Raw genomic sequence first — 18,722 nt, forward strand, 5'->3', positions numbered from 1 at the left:
TTTGCATTTCTACTCCCTCTCTTCGCTTCGGCTTCTACGTGTGAGGAGTGAGAGCGAAGGAAAGACAAAAAAAAAACCAGAGACAGGCATTCCTGACCTGCATTGGCCCCCGTCACCACCCAACGGCGAACCCGACTTTCATCGCCACCCGCGGCCTCCAATAAGACCGCCTTGGCCTCGGACGCACCACTTCGTATCTCATCGCGATCCGAAAGAGAACAAGAACGCCGACCCATCACTCATGACGCCCGTGCTCCCGTCGCTATAAACCTTTGGTGGCGCTCCGGTTCAGCTGTAACTGTCCTAAACATCAGCTGGCTTTGCACAGGTATCCGCCGACAAAATGGAGGCACCCTCACGATACAGGGAGCCCGCCGGTCTTCCGAGTATCCTTATAGATTCTTCGAACCCCAGGACCTCGGCCCGGACGGATCCTTTTAGCATGTACTCCTCGTCCGTTGCCGTCTCCATTCCCGGATCGGATAGAATCAACAACGCGGCTCCTCCGCCTTTACCTCCTCCTCGATTCCCTTTGGAACAAGCCCACATGCATCCTCATGAGCCTAGACAGTACCATCGCGACCCTTCATCCTACAGTCCGAGGGAACACAGTTATCATGATAGCATTGGAAGCTTGGACGACAGGCCCAACTACAAGAGAGCTGGTTACAGGCATGAGAGAGACGAAGGATATGCAAGCATGGGCTCGGCTTCGGCCTCGACAAGGTAGGTGTCCTGTGGGGGCCTCCCTGTGATAACGAGAATGGTCCATTGTGAGGTTCTACGAATCTGACTGCGTTTCCTTCTAGGTCCGAATGCTCTTTGCCGAGTATCTCTGCTGGGTTTGGTTTACACCACAACAAGTTCCAATTTCAGTCCAGCGCCGATGCCTTCACCGATATGAAGAAGAAGTTGGACCCAGCGAAGACATTCGACAACAAGCCTTCTGTATCCCTTCTTAGTGCCTCGAGCGCATCTGCTACCGACCCCTTCTCAAGGAGACTGTCCGGCGACCAACGTGTACCTTCGCTCTCCGTACCCACGAATCTGCCCTTTCACCTGAAAACGTCAAATCTTCTAGACTCGCCGGACCGGTACACCCAGACGCCACACTCTGCCTTATCCCCGTCTCCGGGGAGTCTTCATCTCGGCCATGATTATCGGTCACCGCGTTCAGTCTCTGACCTTGAGCGGTCACCGCCCATGCGATCGAGGAGGAATAATAGCGACGATACATCTTCGCACGGGTATGAGGTGGAGGACATGGAAATCGAGGAGACAAATTCGATGAAGAGGTTACGCATCGAGGATCCTATGCGAGCTCATTATGACGGCGTTGGGACAAAACGACGCGCCTCGGCCGATCCGGACGATAGTGTCCCCCTCGGCTTCACGACTCAGGGTGACTTGTTGCGCCGCCGTGATGGTAACCAGAGAGGTTCGCCGACACCTCGCCTGAGCGTGATTCCCCAGGGCTCTGTTTCCTCCATCTCGTCTGGAGGGCGTGCAGGATCCTACAGTTCCAACCTGTCCCTGCTCACTGGCAGCATCGCCAGCATGAGCTCTTCTTACGGCCGAGTCTCCCCTGGCGGCTTGTCGCCGGGAGGCATCTCGCCCGGCGGTACGGACCCCAGCTGTAGCTCTCCGTACAGCGCAACAATGTCGCTGAATCCTTCGCCGCGTGGCTCTCTCTCACGCGCACCTCACCAGCGGACAATAAGCGAAAGCCGGCCTCTTGCTTCTCCCCGCAAGCTCACTGAGGTGAGCAAGCCAGGCGGCACCAAGATCTCTGGTTTCTTCATGTGCGAGTGCTGCCCCAAGAAGCCCAAAAAGTTCGAAACCGCAGAGGAGTTAGGGTAAGTTAAGCCTGAATCATACTCATCATACCCGTCAGTTGACTAACACAAAACAGAGCTCACGAACAAGAAAAGCAATACGAATGTTCTTTCTGCGGAAATCGATTCAAGAACAAGAACGAGGCGGAGCGCCACCAGAACAGTCTCCACGTCCGCAGACATAGCTGGAGCTGCTCGGCGCTTAGCCATTATGACCGAGCCTTTCACGACAGCACCAACCGGCCTGGCGAGGCAGACACTTGTGGCTATTGCGGCGAGGAGTTCACTCGAAACGGCCGCGGCCCTGGTGCCTCGGCCCCTCGTCACGCCACCGATCAGGATTGGGAGGAGCGCATCCGCCATCTTCAGGAGGTGCACAAGTTCCGGGAGTGCAACAGCAGCAAAAAGTTCTTCCGTGCGGACCATTTCCGGCAGCATCTCAAGCACAGCCACGCCGGGACAAGTGGCAAATGGACGAACATGCTGGAAAATGCCTGCATGTTGGACGAGGACCCGACCCCAAGGTGAATGGACGAAGACAAAACGAGTCAATTCCAGAAAGTTAGACTTCCTTGGGCTCATTCCTGCAATCAAAACCAATGTCAGCAAGTTGCAGGAAGTGATGTGGCCAGGCCTATGCGAAAGGTTGGAAGATGAGGGCCGGTGTCGATACAAGTACCTGATGGGCCCTTTGAGGGGACGATTCGATACAGAGGATTGGGGGGACAGGTGGCCGCCTCTGCGACACCTGTCTGAACTTTGTTTCGATTCTTCTGAGATAAGGAGGGGAAAGGAAATACCCGCCCATCGCTCTGTTTGGGGGATTCCTCACCACCAGCAAGCATCATGGGCAAAAATCAAAATACAAAAGCAGCTCCCTCGAGTAATATGGACAGCATTTAAGGATTGATAGGCTGGCCATTTGAAAGCGCCCATGTTTCGGGGCTCTTGGAGTACGGGTGGTTGCAAATTGGAGCTTTCAGGCACCGGATACACAGTCATGCATGTTGTCAGTTGCGCGCGCATTTCTTTTGGAGGGTATACCAGGTATTGTTGGGCCAGAGGGGGGAGGAAGCGATACGATGACATGATAGCATTAGAGGAGAAACAGCACGATCCGTGGCGAGCCGGCTGGCTGGCTGGCATTGTACTTTGTAAAGGGTTTGGAACACAGGTTGGACAAGTGAGCAAAGAAAAGACAAAAAGACTTGAGCTTAGCAGGTCACAAATCAAAACAAAACAAATGCACATGATCGGGTCCGTCCAGACATGACATCCAACTGTGAAAGCATGCTCCAGTTCACTAAACTTGGCCAGGGACGACCAACACCTGCACAAGCACAAGGGGAGGGAACAAAACGAGGAACACGCAACAGGATTCACATGGGCAATATGACGAGGCTTGCCAGCGAAGCAGTTGAGCAGGCTGGAGAGGCAGCCTAATGTCACATGATTTCAGCCCTACGAGCCACACGCGTCGTTGAGCAGTGTGGCGAAGGGGAAGGGTGACAGAGATGAGAAGGATGGGAATTTCGGGCAATGAGGGGCAATGAGGGGGAGCTAGCCACTGGGGTTTATTTTTATTTTATTTCTGAACTTTTTACGCCTCCCCGTCAGCGGGACAAAAAAGCAGAAGTCCAGCCCCTCCAGGGCTTGAAATCCCCCAGGCTTAGGGAGGGTACGTACGGAGAAGTACAGCGTACCTTATGGTAGCGAGCTCTTCAAAGGCGGGGCTAGCGACTCTTTTCGGCCAACAACTTTTGGAGGACGAACCCAATGCACCTTTTCCTCGGCCGAGCGACCTGCTCAACTGCGTCATCCTCCTTCACTACTAAGCCACCGCCCTCGGATCTGGTGTGTTTGATAACGGGGGAGCTAAGAGAGAGAAAGAGGAAGAGCGCACGAGACGGAGAGGAACTGCAACCCGCCGCTAGCACATTTCACTTCACTCACATCATTGAAATCACTCATCTGGACCCAGCAAAAAGAATCCGACAACCCCTGAGCATACTTGTGGCTTGTGCGAGCTCGTGTGAAGACACTCTTTTGCATTCGTCCCCCCCCCCATCGTTGTTCGCATGGTTTCTGGCCAGCTGCCGCCAGGGGACGTAACAAAGCGATTGAAAGACATTGAGTCGAAATTCTTGCCGACTGCAGAGCAGGAAAAGACGGAACAGACGGGGAACAACGTGCTAGAGATTTACGAGGGCGAGCCTGACGGAGCCGAGCAATCGGAGGAGCTGCACCGGCTGTTACGGAGGAGCTGTGTCGAGATGGCGATGAATCGCGTGGACGGGGACGACGAGTTGTTCGTAGGCGGGTGAGTTTGCGCGTTTACTTCTCACCACGTCATGTGGCTGACCCTCTCTCATTCAGCATCTGGGCCCTGCGCCGTCCGTCGGCTCTCAAGGAGCGCAACATTACGCACATCCTCTCGGTTGTGCGCTTCGACCCGGCCGGCCTCAAGAGCGAGACCGACACGTGGGAGAACTACGGCAAGAGCTTCAAGCACATGGTCATTGACGTCGACGACGTCGACGACGCCGACATCCTCGTCCACCTGCCCAAGGCCGTGCGCTTCATCGACAAGGCGCTGTACCCGCAGAACTATGTTGACGATGAAAAGGACGCCGGCGGCCCGGGGGAGGAGGCGAAGAAGGAGAGCTTTGAGGAGAAGGCAAAGCGGTTAAGGGCGGCTGTGGAGCAGGACGAGGAGGCCTCGTCGGAGTCCGAATCCGAGGCCATGGCGGCTGCACCGACGGACCCGGACGCCATCACCCCAGCACCCCTATTCAAAAACCTGAACCTCCATTCCGACGGCGAGAAGCCTGACCCCAGCTCCCCCGGTGCCGTGTACGTCCACTGCGCCATGGGCAAGTCCCGCTCCGTCACGGCCGTTGTCGCCTACCTCCTCTGGAAGTACCCCTCGCGCTTCGGTCGCTCCTCCACCTCCACCGCCGCAGCGCAAAAGGCCTCGAAGCCCGAGGACGCCGCCGCGGCAGCAGAGCGCGCCTCGGCCGCCGTCGCCGCGGCTGTGAAATGGGTCCGCAACACGCGCGAGATCGCCGAGCCGAACCCGGGCTTCATCCAGCAGCTCGAGATGTGGTGGACCATGGGCTGCCCGGACGACGTGGAGTCACACCCGGTCTACCAGCGCTGGGACTTCCGCCGCGAAATCGACGAGAGCCTCGCGGCGGGGCAGGCGCCGAGCCGGCTACGCTTCGAGGACGAGGAGACGAGCAAGGAGGAGGCGGCGGAGGCCAAGGGGAAGGAGATGCGGTGTAAGATGTGCCGCAAGACGCTGGCGACGCCGCGGTTCGTGTTGGAGCACGAACAGGATGCGCAGGGCAAGGCGAGGGGCCAGGCCTGCGGGCATGTCTTCGTGGAGCCGTTGAGCTGGATGAGGGACGAGCTGGAGAAGGGTGCGCTGGAGGGGCGGCTGTGCTGTCCGAATGGCAAGTGCGGCGCGGCCGTTGGGCGGTATAGCTGGCGGGGGTTCCGGTGTAGTTGTGGTGGGTGGGTTACGCCGGGGTTCAGTCTGCAGAAGGGGCGGGTCGATGAGGTGGCCGTGAGGGCGCCAGGGGCTGCTGCATCCGCGGCCGGAATGGCGTCCTTGGGCATCCGGATGCCTCCCGGGGCCGGGAGACTGTGATTGGGCTGGTTTCGTGGTACGGGGCAATGAAAGAGGCGGTGGGTGCATAGAGAGGTTGGAATTGTGGCAGGATAGGTCGCCTTTCACTGATGACATACACGGGTTGCATGAGTCCTGAAGGAGTGGGGGGGGGGGGCAGTACATGTAAGAAGCACGTCGATAGATATATACGCATTGACGAGTGTAACGTGCAAATCTACAGCAACAACCACTCCGCAACTATATCCAGCGAACGGGAGGTTTTACTTTCATTGTAGACTTCACCCGGTGAACTCCACAGCCCTGGACAGTAGACCAGGCCGTAGCTTGCTTCAAGGGTTCTGTCGGCCCAGTTGTGCAAACTGGTGCAAGAGTCTTGTTCAGCCCCCTCGCCCTCCTGTGGGCTAAGGCGTCTGCATAGCGAGCGAGCCGATCTATTTGAATGGTGCCCGAACCTTGTGAAACTCTGGTGCTGAGTTTGGACGATATCCTGTGGAACGGTCACAATTCATCACCTCTACGGAAAATGAGGCGTCAAGGATCAGAAGGAGCAGCTTCTCAACTGCTCAGACTCTCTGCATATCAGGGTTAACAAACGCTGCACATGCATCAACAAGGGGCCTTTGCCGCTACTCATCACCACCCCGGATGTGGCAGGTCCATCCAAGGTTGCAGCTGTGTCGTCTGCCACAGCTAGAGAGCATCGAACATAAAGCCAGACAGTTTTGGGCCTTGCTAAGTTGTCTATCCTGCTCGTTTGGGGGGGGGGGGGGCTTAAAAATAACATAATGGAGGTTAGGTCTCAGCGACATCCAATGCCCGTTTTCGTAAGTACTGATGATCACGGAGGCGCCTCGCCCTGTGACTTACCGGAGAATCCTCCGATGTAGAATGGCCGCACAACCTTAGCACTCCTTCTCTTTGGTTTGAGGCATGCGGTCGAAATCCCTCACTGCGACTTCCAACGGCGTGGACTTCCAATGTTGGCCAGCGAGGCGCAGCGGCACGCTTGATACTCCTACACCACCCCGGAGCGGAACCTCCATCCATGTGACAGCCTGTCGCTACCCAATGCTCGACTGGCCGATCAAGGGGCCGGCACTGGCGTAATACCGCGCTCGAGAAGCATGTTGGAAGACGAACGAACCAGTCACGAGGGGGACAGAAACAAGGACCCAACTACTAGCATGTTCCCCCTCCCCCCTACTGCCCTAGGCGTTTGATGCCTTGTGAAGAATCCTTCGATGGAGACCAAAGTGACATCCTGTGGCCGTAATGGACATGGTGGCCGCGGCGGAGGACATCCACTCCTTCCTTCCCTAAGGCTGCAGTGAGGGCCTTGGGGGCGGTAATAGCGGTACCCCTTGAACCGTATAGTTTGCCAATCTCGCGCGGGATTTCATCTCCGCGGCCTTTCGGTCTTTGCTGTGGGGGTGCGGTAGGGACGGACTCGGGCAGCATGGATAGAGTTCCTACGAACTAGTGCCGGCAGCTATCGTCACCTCCTGAGGCTTCAGCTAACACGCCCACCCACGGGCATGGAACAATTGAGATCCTCGAGCATGTAAGATCCATCTGCATGGTGCCGATGAGAAACGAAGGCATCCTAAAGAGGCAACATTTATGTCCATGATGCCAATCTTTGTACCGACTCCTGTTTTGCACATCTGTGCTTGAAGGATCACCATCCCGGCACGTACGGGACAGCAGGGAACGAACGGTCAGCAGCCCCGTGCGCCCCGCCTCTTGTCAAACAAAAGTGAGTCGGGGCGGCTCATGGAAAGTTTTGTGCCTCCCCTATATCCGTTTCTGGGCTCTGTCGACTACCGGCAATGGTAACATGCTGGTCACTGACGCCGACAGGTCTGGAGAGGATGCGCGGCGTGAGGCTACTAGTGATTGTAAAAATGATTACGCGTACAATAAAGGAACTTTTGGGCGTGTTTGAAAGACCTCAACCTGCGGCTCTCCACTTGTCACAACCATCTAGGCCAAGGAGCTAAGTTTTGAGATGAATTGGTCCTTGCGGGACTGGTGCTCGAGCATACTGATTGGTCAGTATACGGTGTACGACTCTAAACAGAACCTTCCACAGTTATGACCGTATGCAGTTGGTCTACCGTTACTTCCCTACTTGTGATATAGGTATAGACACCATCTGCGGGCTATCTTTGCGGCGTAAGTAACACAACGTTCCTTGCGACTCATCTTCGCAGAACTTGGGCCTCGGACGCTAAGTTACATCACGCCGACGTACCTCACATTGGATACCAAGCGCGAAAAGCCATTCTTTGAAGACGTAATCTTGATTTGTTGCTGCAACCGAGTGTCTCCTACCCTCTAGGCGATTACCTGTATGGTCAATAGCAAAAGCTCCACGTCAAGTACGCCTCACTGGAGGATTAAGTACCCATCTGCAAGCTTACAAGTTTACTCTGCGTTGTTTTGTGACTAGGCTGAAACTACAATCAGTAATGTCGATAATCGTACTAACTTGCCTGTATCACTAGGATGAATGGTAGTTTGTGCTCCCAACCCCTAGACTTTTGCGACGTCGCTTTGGTGTCTCTGAAACAGGTGAAGACAATATCTGTATTTGTAGGGTCACACCGACTCAACCCTGACTCAGAATCATTGACGAGAAACACTGAGAGAGGTTGTTAATTCGTGGTTAGAGACATCTTTAGTAAACGTGGAGTTGGCAGTAATTAGGTGACATTGTATGCCGGCCCATCAAGAGTTTCAACACACCACACTATAATCGAATTGACTCAGGGACAATTGAGTTTCGCCGAACATGATGGCTGAATGATGCTTAATAGTAATAACAAAGTGTGATCTCCGAGCTGAGCCCGAAGTGTTCATGCGATGATTGAAATCATGAGTAAGCAGGATTGCAGCACCACGCATTGAGCAAGGAACGTCCCTTGAACTCTGACAGCCAAATGACACGTTTTACCGAGAGTCGCGACAGCACTGCATTGACACACAGGTGTACCCCTGATGTACGAAATAGGGGCCGGCAACTGAGACGAAAAAATTTCCGCCACTGACTCTCGGCGATGATGATTGAAATCGCCTGAGTGACGTTCTTGCTCTTGCACTTGTTCCCCCAGGCGATCTCTTCTCTCCACCACACTCGTTACGCCCCATGTTGAAGAGTTGCCAGTTAGCAAGTACAGTATTATAGATGAACAGATCGTTCTTTTGACTCCTAGATTTGGACTGTGCCTCTCTTTTTTTGGTTTGTTTTTCTCAGTCTATGATGATGGCCCACTCACGTAAGTCCCAGTCGGCTTTGCGGCTGTGCAAGCCTCACCGGCACTGCCGGAGTCGTCGAATCCGACCTAATCTTGTACCAGATTTCCCCGCCACGAGCAACGAGAAAGTTCCAGCGTTATTCGGATGCCCATGTGTATGGAGCCATGTGCCACTTTACGGCGACGCTCAGAAACGGCGTAGCTATTACCATGCATTGGCGAAGCCCAATGCGCCAGGCATTGTACGGCGCCTGCCATCCGAGATCATCCTCTGCATTGTCGATGCCCTCTTCGATATGTGCGCCAAGGAGGTGTCTCTAGGTTACGAGAAGTACTGGGAGTCCTCGTGTCTTCCCTACGAGACCGACAAGATGTGTCCGTTTTGCATGCTCCCCCGCTTCGAGGTTTGGAGAGACGTGGCGAACCTGGCGGCAACATGCCGCGCGCTTTACGAGCTCGTCACGCCTGTGCTATACCGACGCGACGCGGAGCAGAACCACTCGTCTGCGCTGGTAATTTCAGCAAAAAGGGGCAATATCCGCGCTATGAAACTGGCGCTGGAGAACGGCGCAAACGCGGATGAGGACGACCACACGATGCCGCTGCAGTGGACAAATGAGTGCTTCCGACACTGTGAGCATTGCGAGTACCAAGTGTGGTGGAGAGAACCGAGGAGGCTCGATATGAGCGCGCTTCACTGGGCGGCGGTATGCGGGCAGTCCAATGTTCTCGAGCTTCTTCTGCGTCACAAGAAAGGAGCATCTCCGAACAAGAGAGCCGCGGTGCAACCAGGGCTAGAGGCTGGAAACTATGGGTCGCTGCGGTATGTGGAAGATTACTGCGACGAGTACAACGCGAGTTTTCCATGCGTGGCGTTGCAGACGACCATGGGATACAACCACGTAAGTTCCAACGGGGCGAATGCGCTCTACTTCCTGCTGGGGACGAGCAGGTTGAGAAACCACGGCAAGACACTGGAGATGATGAAGCTTCTCATGGAGGCCGGCTCTTCGCTGTTGACGCATGAAGCTGCCAGACTTCATGCGCTTCACCAAGCCGCTGCGTACGACAACGTCGAGGTCACGGAGTTTCTGTTGAGAGTGATGAAAATCGACCCAAATATCTTGGATGCTGCGGGAAACACACCCCTTCATCACCACATCGACTCCAGGTTTCGAGTTGAAGGCGGTGCGAAAGACACCAAGACGTTATCGCTCTTACTCAAGTACGGAGCAGACCCGAACATGCGGAACACAGACAGCCTATCACCATTGGACTTGTGCTTGGTTACAACGCTGTTGGGCGGAGACAGGATAAAGTTGTCTGTTATGCTAGCGGAAAACGGGGCAACGCTGAGGGAGCGAGACTTGGGCCTTCATAGTGCGAGATTAACTGACGAGCAACGAGACGGGTTGAATGCAGCTTTCGAAGAAGCGAGAATATCTGGGAAAAGTAATTGGAATGGGAGGGTTTAAGGTACATTATAGAGGCGCAGTCATGTTAGTTATGGTCGAATGCCAAGTTCTTCCTTCGACATTACTCAGAAACGCAAAATAGTGGCGAAGATTGGCGCGATGAACAGCGCAATGGAGTATTCATCCAGCCACGGATACCCGCTGAAAAGTACCACTATAATATGAGCCTTTAAGCCGGCCTTGGCGATTGTGATTCAACCTTATCCTAGCTATCTTGAAGGGCAAAATTCTGATAAAAGGACTAATCCACAATACCTCCGTATGACGACACGAAATGGCTGGCATTTGAGGGGCCTGTCGATTTGGCTAGCCTAAGCTTTTGGCCCTTGTATTATATCCAAGCTGCTGACTTGACAGGGTCCACCAACTGCTCGACTATAAATGTATACCAAGGGCATATCTGCTTTGACTCTTGGATATTTTTATCCGTACCGCCACTCAACGTTTTCATTCTCTTGTCCTGAGCATGGGAGATGGCGGCTATGACAGCGGAGAAAAGGAGCAAATTGAGCGTAGACCGGCCATCTCGAGGCCCCCTTCCTCTTTGGATCATCGGCAAGCATCCGACACGTGGCTCCCCACCGTAAATCCCAGTATCGGGTTCACATCTTCACCCACAATCCTAACAACCTGGCAGTTGGGACCATGGCCCATAACACGTGCAAAGTAAACGAATGAAGCCCAAGCGATGCGCTTCAATGTTTCCGGATTTGTTTCTATGACTGGGATGCCACAGGATCGACACAGCGACACCAGCACATGCGCAACCCCTGACGAGAATCATGTATCGCGGTTTCTCTCCCCTTTCAGTGTGGGGGCGTCTACCCCATCATCGCCGAATGCATAGTTCTCATCCCCTCATCAACTAGTATACATGCTGAATAGATGAGGCCGCGTCCTCAAGGGACCCAAATGTAACCTAGGTTGATGCGACGATACCATCAGCCCCAATTCTTCGTGTCCCTAGCCCCTAGCTTCCTTGAATTTACGCCCGCCACAACCGTCTTCGCTATACCAGCCAGACGGACAATTTCCGCTCAGGAGGGAAGCCACGCACATTGGAGACAATGGCGTGGTCGACATTCGTTGTTGTTGCTCAGACCACAGAGTTTTGATTTGGCCACGGACGGGGCGGTGGACACGGCTCGTAAGCTCTGTACCACTTTTTTGCCTCTCTGCTCAAATCGCCTGGACTCAGCACGTTGTATAGGCAGGCTAGGAGGCCCCGAGCTTCGAGAGTGATCAACAATAAAAGAAGAGCAGAGCCTTGAAAAATGTAATCTATGCATATAGTTCTACTGTAGACCGTAGAAACGAAACGGTTTATTGGCTTGGTTTTCTTCAACCACATTCGCTAAACACAGAAATCCTTTTTGTTTCGTTCTACTGTTCCGTGGTTAGGTGTAGATATTCTCATTGGGGCACACACTCTGCCTACCATGCATAAACCATCAACCGCCTGGGCTTTAGCCCTACTCACTTTTGTGACTGGCACCTTGGCCGAAGATGCGTCGGCCAACTATACCGAGCAACTGTTGAGCTCAGGCACGAGTACGTTTGTCCATGTCTCCTCACCTTTCTGCTCTGCGCAAGAGACGGTCACTAAATGATCTTTCAATAGTCAAGCTCGGAGAATGGCAGGACGCCTACGATAAGGCAGCAGCACTGGTGGCGACTCTGACTAACGATGAAAAGATTTCCATCGTGGCTGGTAGTAGTGCAGGCAATTGGTCCGGTCTGCACAACCTCGACTCGGCCACGAACCCTCTCACCTATTTTTACGTCACGACGTGGCCCGCTGGCCTAGCGATGGCTATGACTTGGGATACAGCAGCCGCCCAGGGTCAAGGCTATGGCGTTGGCGAAGAGTTCAAGGGAAAGGGCATCAACATGGCATACGGACCAACCTTGGAGCCCCTCGGTCGCTCAGCATGGGGCGGTCGATCTGGTGAGACGTACGGTGTTGACAGCTATCAGGCCGGCATCATGGCCGGCTCAGTCGTCAAGGGGATGTCGTCCGCCGGCGTCATCGCCAACGCCAAGCACTTCATTCTCAACGAACAAGAGACCAACCGAATGGCTACCGGTGGTGGCATGGGCGGTGGACAAGGCGGTCCTCCCGGCGGAGGAGGGAACGCCACACTCACAACCCGCCAAACACCCTCTACAGGCAATACGACCAACGGCACGACTGCTTCGGGCGGTTCCGCCCCATACAGCGTGACCATTGGCGACAAAGCCTTTCACGAAACGTACTTGTGGCCGTTTTACGACACCATATACAACGGCATGGGTGGTGCTATGTGCGCCATGAACAAGGTCAACAGCACCTTCTCTTGCGAGAGCCAAGACCTCCTCGCCAAGTACCTCAAGGTTGAGCTTGGATTTCCAGGCCTTGTTTCTGCAGATGTCAGTGCCCAGCAGACAGGTATCAACGCTGCCAATGCGGGCATGGATCTCTCTACCAGCTCGTACTGGTCCAACACCACGCTTGGAGCAGGTCTCGCCAACGGTAGCTTTACTACCGAAAGACTCGACGACATGGTTATCCGCAACATGATCGGCTACTTCCATCTGGGCCAGGACGATGGCTACCCCAGTCTCGCCGGCGCCACTGACCGCGTGGACAACCGCGGCAACCACAGTGTACTGGCAAGGCAGTACGCCGCCGAGTCAATCGCCTTGCTCAAGAACACCAACGGAGCGCTCCCCTTGATGAACAAGACCAGTGTAAGCATCTTTGGATACCACGCTGGCCCGCGATATGTCGGTGCCAATACGGCTCTGGCTGTCTACGCTGGCGAGCCCTCGACTATGCAGGGTCACATGTCCGTGGTTGGAGGATCCGCCATGGGCTCGCTCGCCTACCTTACCACACCTCTGCAGCTCTTCAACCAGCGGGCCGCGAAGGATGGCTTCATGCTCCGCTGGTGGCTCAATGACACCTCCGAGACAACGTCTAGCGGAATGGTCGGCTCCGGCACGGAGCTCACTGAGACTACGACAGGCGTGGCTGAAAACTCCGATGCTTGTGTTGTCTTCCTCAACGCATGGGGCGGCGAGGGCGCTGACCGCTCAGAGCTGTACAACGCGGACCAGGATACTCTCGTCCAAACTGTGGCTGGCGTGTGCAACAATACCATCGTTGTGATCAACACCATCGGTCCCCGCCTGGTAGACAACTGGATTGAGCATGAGAACGTTACGGGTGTCCTTTACGCAGGTGCGCTGGGACAGGAGTCTGGAAACGCAATCGACGACGTCCTTTTTGGCGCCGTGAACCCTTCGGGCAGACTTGTGCACACAATTGCCAAGAACGAGAGCGACTACAACCCGGATACTATCATCAGCTCTACAGAGCTGGATCTGGACTTCTCAGACGGCAACTACATTGACTACAAGTACTTCGACTACTACAACATCACGCCCCGGTACGAGTACGGATACGGTCTATCTTACACGACCTTCAATTACTCATCCACCGTCAAGGTTGACGCCACTGACAAGCTCACAAGTGGATTCGCTGTAGGAGAGAGGTCCATTGGCGGGCGAGAGGATCTGTGGGACACTGTAGCCATCGTATCAACCACTATTTCTAACACGGGTTCCGTGGTCGGGGCTGAGGTCGCCCAATTGTATATCTCGTTCCCTGACGTGGCTGGAGAGCCCGTCAGGCAACTGCGTGGTTTCCAAAAGATTACGGTTCAGCCTGGAGAAAGCGTTGATGTGGCCTTCCCCCTGAGGCGGAGAGACCTGAGTGTCTGGGATGTCGCCGGACAGGAGTGGAAGGTTGAGAGTGGAGAGTATAAGCTGTATGTTGGAGCTAGCAGCAGAGATTTCCGGACACAGACAACTTTGACGGTTTCTTAAACGACCAAAGTCAAATACTTCTCATGTACATATTTATGGGGGTTTTAGCAAGCGTAGTCAGCGTCTGAGTCGAACAATCAGCACCCTCAAACTTGCATGTTGAATTTTGATTATTGCCGTTTTAGTGATGACCTGGGTGCTTTTCCACTTTAATACTTAAGTATATGGCGGATGTATTCTCATGTTAGTAAGACGATTGTAATCTTTAACATCTTTCACAAATCTTACTCCCTTTTGCAAGACTAAGCCCAAGCTTGCAATATGACATGTCTCAAGTAACTCATCTGCAACTCTCAAAATAACTCAATTCCTCCAGTAGTGTTAGTTCCCATTTAGGATATCGAAGAAGTGTGTGACTGTTAACAGTACCAATTACAAGCTAACGAGAAAGGACAATATCTGCACTTTTGGCTAGGTTTCTACTTCCTCCAATGGTTCCATACTAGTTCACAAAGATACAATAAACGTTTCATATGCCTTTCAACAGTGTATTCCAGTAGAAGCCGGACTTTTAAGAGACCGGGACTTGATAGGCAATAAACACTGTCGCCGCTCAACCTATCCTTATTCACGGACTTATCACAACTCACATCTCCCAACCAGCTGAAAAACGACTTTTGTTTCACCTAAGTTCTAGTCACATCATAATCACATTACATCGGCTAGTGGAAGGAGCTTATCAGCTTGTCGACAGCCGTCGACTTGCTCGGCGTATCGTCACGGAGCTAGTCACCAGGGCGTCACAGTCACATGAACCGTGTGCCCCAAAATCACAAAGCTTTCCCGTCAGCAGCCACACCTCCGCACCGCACTGCAGGACATCCATACGAAAAAAAACCCGAAAAGGATATCAAAAGTCTTGTGACATGGTCAGGCCCCTATGTCAACTTTTGACTTTTCTCACTAAAGGGTGTTCGTGGCTAGCTGGCTGGCGCGCGAGTAACAAAATTCTCACGTAATCTTCCTCACTTTTGTGACCAGTATCTTCACCTCGCGACAGCCAAGCTGCGAGGTACATGGTAAGCTGCGCACTCCATGCTCGCCATCATCGGCGTTTCAGGCTTTAAGACTATATGTAAACACCAATACCGTGCAATGATCCCACATCCTTTTCTTGTTTATGTTGAAACGCCATTTTAACACCCCAACCCCATTGCCATAATTAGTATTCGGAGCTCTCACCGTGACTGTCACTGAGGCCGAGCTCTAACCCACGCCGGCACCGGTACATTATGATGTTTCCCCAGTGCCAAAGCACAAATCTCTCCCTATTGCCCAGTGATGACGACTTTCCTCGCCTCACCCCTGGCGTCACGAATTCGACTCAATGTATCGCCAAATCCGAGCGAGCCAATCACTGAAGGTGGCACGTAAGCAAAGAGGTTTCCACCAAGAGTGGGCACTTCACGTAGTTTGCTCAACTTATCTGGGAGCAAGCACAGCATGTGCGGGGTACAAAGCGGGCTGAATACTATCACTGTCATCATTTCGTTCGTTTCGGATTCTTTGGCAATGCTAGTTCGGGGGCCGGCTCTTCGTTGAGTGGAAAAGATGCAACTGCCGAGGAGCTGAGGGGGTACGACATCGCCGCCACCCATGCGATGAGTGAGATCTCAACTCCCAGGGGCCGATCAATGGCTTACACAGATGAGGCGACGCATCCGTGCTCAAGCTCCAAGCTCCAAGCACTTCAAACAGGATGCCGGAAGATCTGAGACTGACGGCATCAAGAGACATTGCCATAGCAATCTCAGCCCTATAGACATGGTGATTACTAAGAGAAGATGGGACGGTTCGATGGTCATGATGCTGACAAAGAGCTAAAGAGCTGCAACATCCCCGTTGAGCCTTTTCATGTGCTTCTCCGCCATGCCTGAACCTGACAACGGTGATATAAACCTTGCTAACCGGTCCGGCTGGCAAGATGAACGGCATACATAGCACACCTGATACCCGGTGAAGATTGGTGAGGCTTCTATACGCCAAATCAAACACATGCTACAACTCACGCCCCCCTCCATGCCGTGCCGAGAGATGAACATGCTACTCTCACGCCAGAGGCGCGAGACACTCGGCTTCGGATACACCACTGGCGTTTGACTGGACAACGTTAGAGCTTGCTCGGCTTACGCCCCCTTCTCGGGTGTGCTCTTCGTCAGGGTAGCTCTATCCACAAAAAGCCTATCAGCTACATCGAGCCTCGGCTGGGTACGGGGAGCGGAACGGGATGGCATGGAGGAGGGGGTAGCACGGTTCCCACACCATCTTGTGCCATACCCTTGAACGGAATAGACTTCTCCTCTGGATCGGTGATCATCGTATGGGGTGTGTGGAATTGAATGGGTCTAGAGGTTGAATATGTTGTCTATAAGGGGCCTGCCTCCGTGGTGTGGCGCCGCAGCGGGCTGCTTCACCGGGCTTTTGATCATCTCGGCAGTCCAAGAAGGGCTAACTGGGCCAGTTCATCGAGGAAATTCTCAGCATTCTCATACATTGTGGCTGAGAATTCGACAAAGTTGAGGGGATACAGGACACGGACAAATCTTTATCAAATCAAGAGCGTGCTGGGGCCACCAACTACCCGCAAGGCTGTCACTGTCTCATTGGCTTCGCCATTCTATGCGTCAGCAACTGCCAATAAGGATTCCTCCATGTCTTCGGTGAGAGCCTGAAGGTGTGATCTTTCCAACCTCTCATAGTGGATACTGCTGACGCTCGAAGGTGAGATGAAGTCACTCTCTAATCAAGAATTCTAGATACACTTGTTTTTGTCTCTAAGATGTTGGAGTGGGACGGCGTATTTCTGACGTGATGACGCCCATTAGCATCGAATAAGCCTGTCAAAGCGCCTAGTGCGAAGCTTAACAATGTAATATCCGCTGTTTTCTGAGCCTCAGAGCCGTAGATACAGCATCAAGTCGGTCACTGTATACTGGCAAACCCAACCCCTCATCTTACAGCCCAACAACCGCCTCGGCTTGTCCCAGCGGGTACAGCAATCCGAGTGGGTGCCGACTGTGATACCCAAAAATAAGACTTGGTTAGTAGCTCTTCGGCTGGTACAGTCCTTTTTGAGAGGAACACCCCTGACAATGTCAGCATACGCCCCGGCTATGCAGCCGCCGCTCGAGGCAGAACCTGGGCAACTTGATCTTGAGGAATTTCGATTTTTGCCGATCGTATTGCCTAATCTAGAGAATATTTAATGATTCTGCTTACTATCCTGCGGCATTTCCCGTCATGGCGTCGCAGCGATGAGCTCGAACGTGTTGCCCGATTCTTGATTCGTACTTGTCACCCGATGCGGTGTGGAGAAAATGACCCTGCGAAGGGGTAAGCAATGTGTGGGGTAAGGGAACACCCATGGCGCACTTCAACCTGAGTCACTTGAGGTCGAGGTTGCCTGATCAGTCACCAGATGACTATTAGCCAAATGCGTTGAAGGTATCTTCGAAGTGTATTGCTTTCCGTTATGGCTTATGCTGACGTATGGGTTGTCTTCACTGGTGTTCGATTCTCCAACGTTCAAGTTTGGCGAATTGACTCGACCACTTTTCATCGGCTGGTAATTACATTTATGAGCCCAGGCCGATCCCTTCGACAATCAAGCCGGCTAAAACATCCCACCATGACTTAAAACAACAGAGATACTACATCTGCCGTAGCTGACCTAAGATTTAACTCCGCCCGGGGAGAGGGGTGTTACAGAGATAATCATCAGAGCAAATATTACCCTAGCCGATTCGTTGCGACACCAACCTGACTCTGCGCCACATACTCGGGACAGACTGCTAAGAACGAATTGCCTTGCACCAGTGCTCACAATGGCGTGTCGATTGATCGCCACCCGACTGACATCGTGTAGCACGTGTGTCCAGCAAGCAGTCGTCAGCCCTAAGCTCCCCGGACGAGAGTCGCATGCCGCGGGTTGCATGGGGCTTTGGCATTGTGCTAATGGAGTGACTGGATAGTCCTTGTCGAACAGTACCGGACATCTTTGAGTTTGAGATCGACCATGGGTCCGATTCGCCCCGCCGAGCTCGATTTCTCGAACAATGCCCAGCTTGGTCTAGTTGGCTGGCCCTCCCGCCAGGTTGATGTAGGCAACCGGCGATAGGAAGATACGGCGTTCCCAAAGGCCGACGGTACCGATTTTATGTCCGCGTGAGGTGGTGTTCGACAGGGTATGATCCGCTGCAAAGCTCGTCTGAAATTGTGTGGTGTGGTTTTCCTGTGTGTTGATGGGGCCTACTCGTATCGTAAACATCACGGATTAATCATATTTCCTCCTCGGATTTACTCTTGGCCGTCTTAATGCAGTGTAGTCTGCGAAGTGCAGGGTGCTTTGATTTGCTGGCTAGTTGAATAGAGGCATATGCATATGTTGCCCAGCAGCGTAAGCATGCTGACGCGTGTAAGCACTAAGCCTGACAAGGGGACTTGAGTGGCAGAAAGGACGCGGCCGGAGATCATTGGAGCCCTCGAGGCAAGGGGACTAGTTCCCCGCTGAACGAGCACCAGCCTGCAAGGAGGTTAGATCTAGCGAGCCGACAGTAGTCAGGTTGTACATGGCAAGGGCGAGGTGGGAAGAAGTGTTGAAAGTCGCAAGGGGATATCGCCAATGACTTCTTTGGAGGCCTATTGCACCATG

At 53.5% G+C, this 18,722-nt stretch overlaps 4 protein-coding genes across 4 annotated transcripts; all 4 read left to right on the forward strand.

The window, feature by feature from the left end:
- Positions 1-343: 343 nt before the first annotated feature.
- Positions 344-2,363, forward strand: ColSpa_10973 (uncharacterized protein; the record flags this gene model as incomplete). The annotated part of the gene is made up of 3 exons (XM_049277185.1): positions 344-726; positions 810-1,856; positions 1,913-2,363. 3 exons carry the CDS (start codon positions 344-346, stop codon positions 2,361-2,363), a joined length of 1,881 nt encoding a protein of 626 aa, XP_049133142.1.
- Positions 2,364-3,913: 1,550 nt separating this feature from the next.
- ColSpa_10974 (U1 small nuclear ribonucleoprotein) lies at positions 3,914-5,487 on the forward strand (the record flags this gene model as incomplete). Its single annotated transcript, XM_049277186.1, has 2 exons — positions 3,914-4,155; positions 4,212-5,487. The coding sequence occupies 2 exons, from the start codon at positions 3,914-3,916 to the stop codon at positions 5,485-5,487; spliced, it is 1,518 nt and encodes a 505-aa protein (XP_049133143.1).
- A 3,535-nt stretch (positions 5,488-9,022) lies between these two features.
- On the forward strand, positions 9,023-10,201 carry ColSpa_10975 (tannase; the record flags this gene model as incomplete). Its single annotated transcript, XM_049277187.1, has 1 exon — positions 9,023-10,201. One exon carries the CDS (start codon positions 9,023-9,025, stop codon positions 10,199-10,201), a length of 1,179 nt encoding a protein of 392 aa, XP_049133144.1.
- Positions 10,202-11,640: 1,439 nt separating this feature from the next.
- ColSpa_10976 (putative beta-glucosidase E) lies at positions 11,641-14,071 on the forward strand (the record flags this gene model as incomplete). Its single annotated transcript, XM_049277188.1, has 2 exons — positions 11,641-11,752; positions 11,823-14,071. The coding sequence occupies 2 exons, from the start codon at positions 11,641-11,643 to the stop codon at positions 14,069-14,071; spliced, it is 2,361 nt and encodes a 786-aa protein (XP_049133145.1).
- Positions 14,072-18,722: the final 4,651 nt, after the last annotated feature.

Source organism: Colletotrichum spaethianum (assembly GCF_022836535.1).
Source record: "Colletotrichum spaethianum MAFF 239500 DNA, contig41, whole genome shotgun sequence".
NCBI classification, from domain to species: Eukaryota; Fungi; Ascomycota; class Sordariomycetes; order Glomerellales; family Glomerellaceae; genus Colletotrichum; species Colletotrichum spaethianum.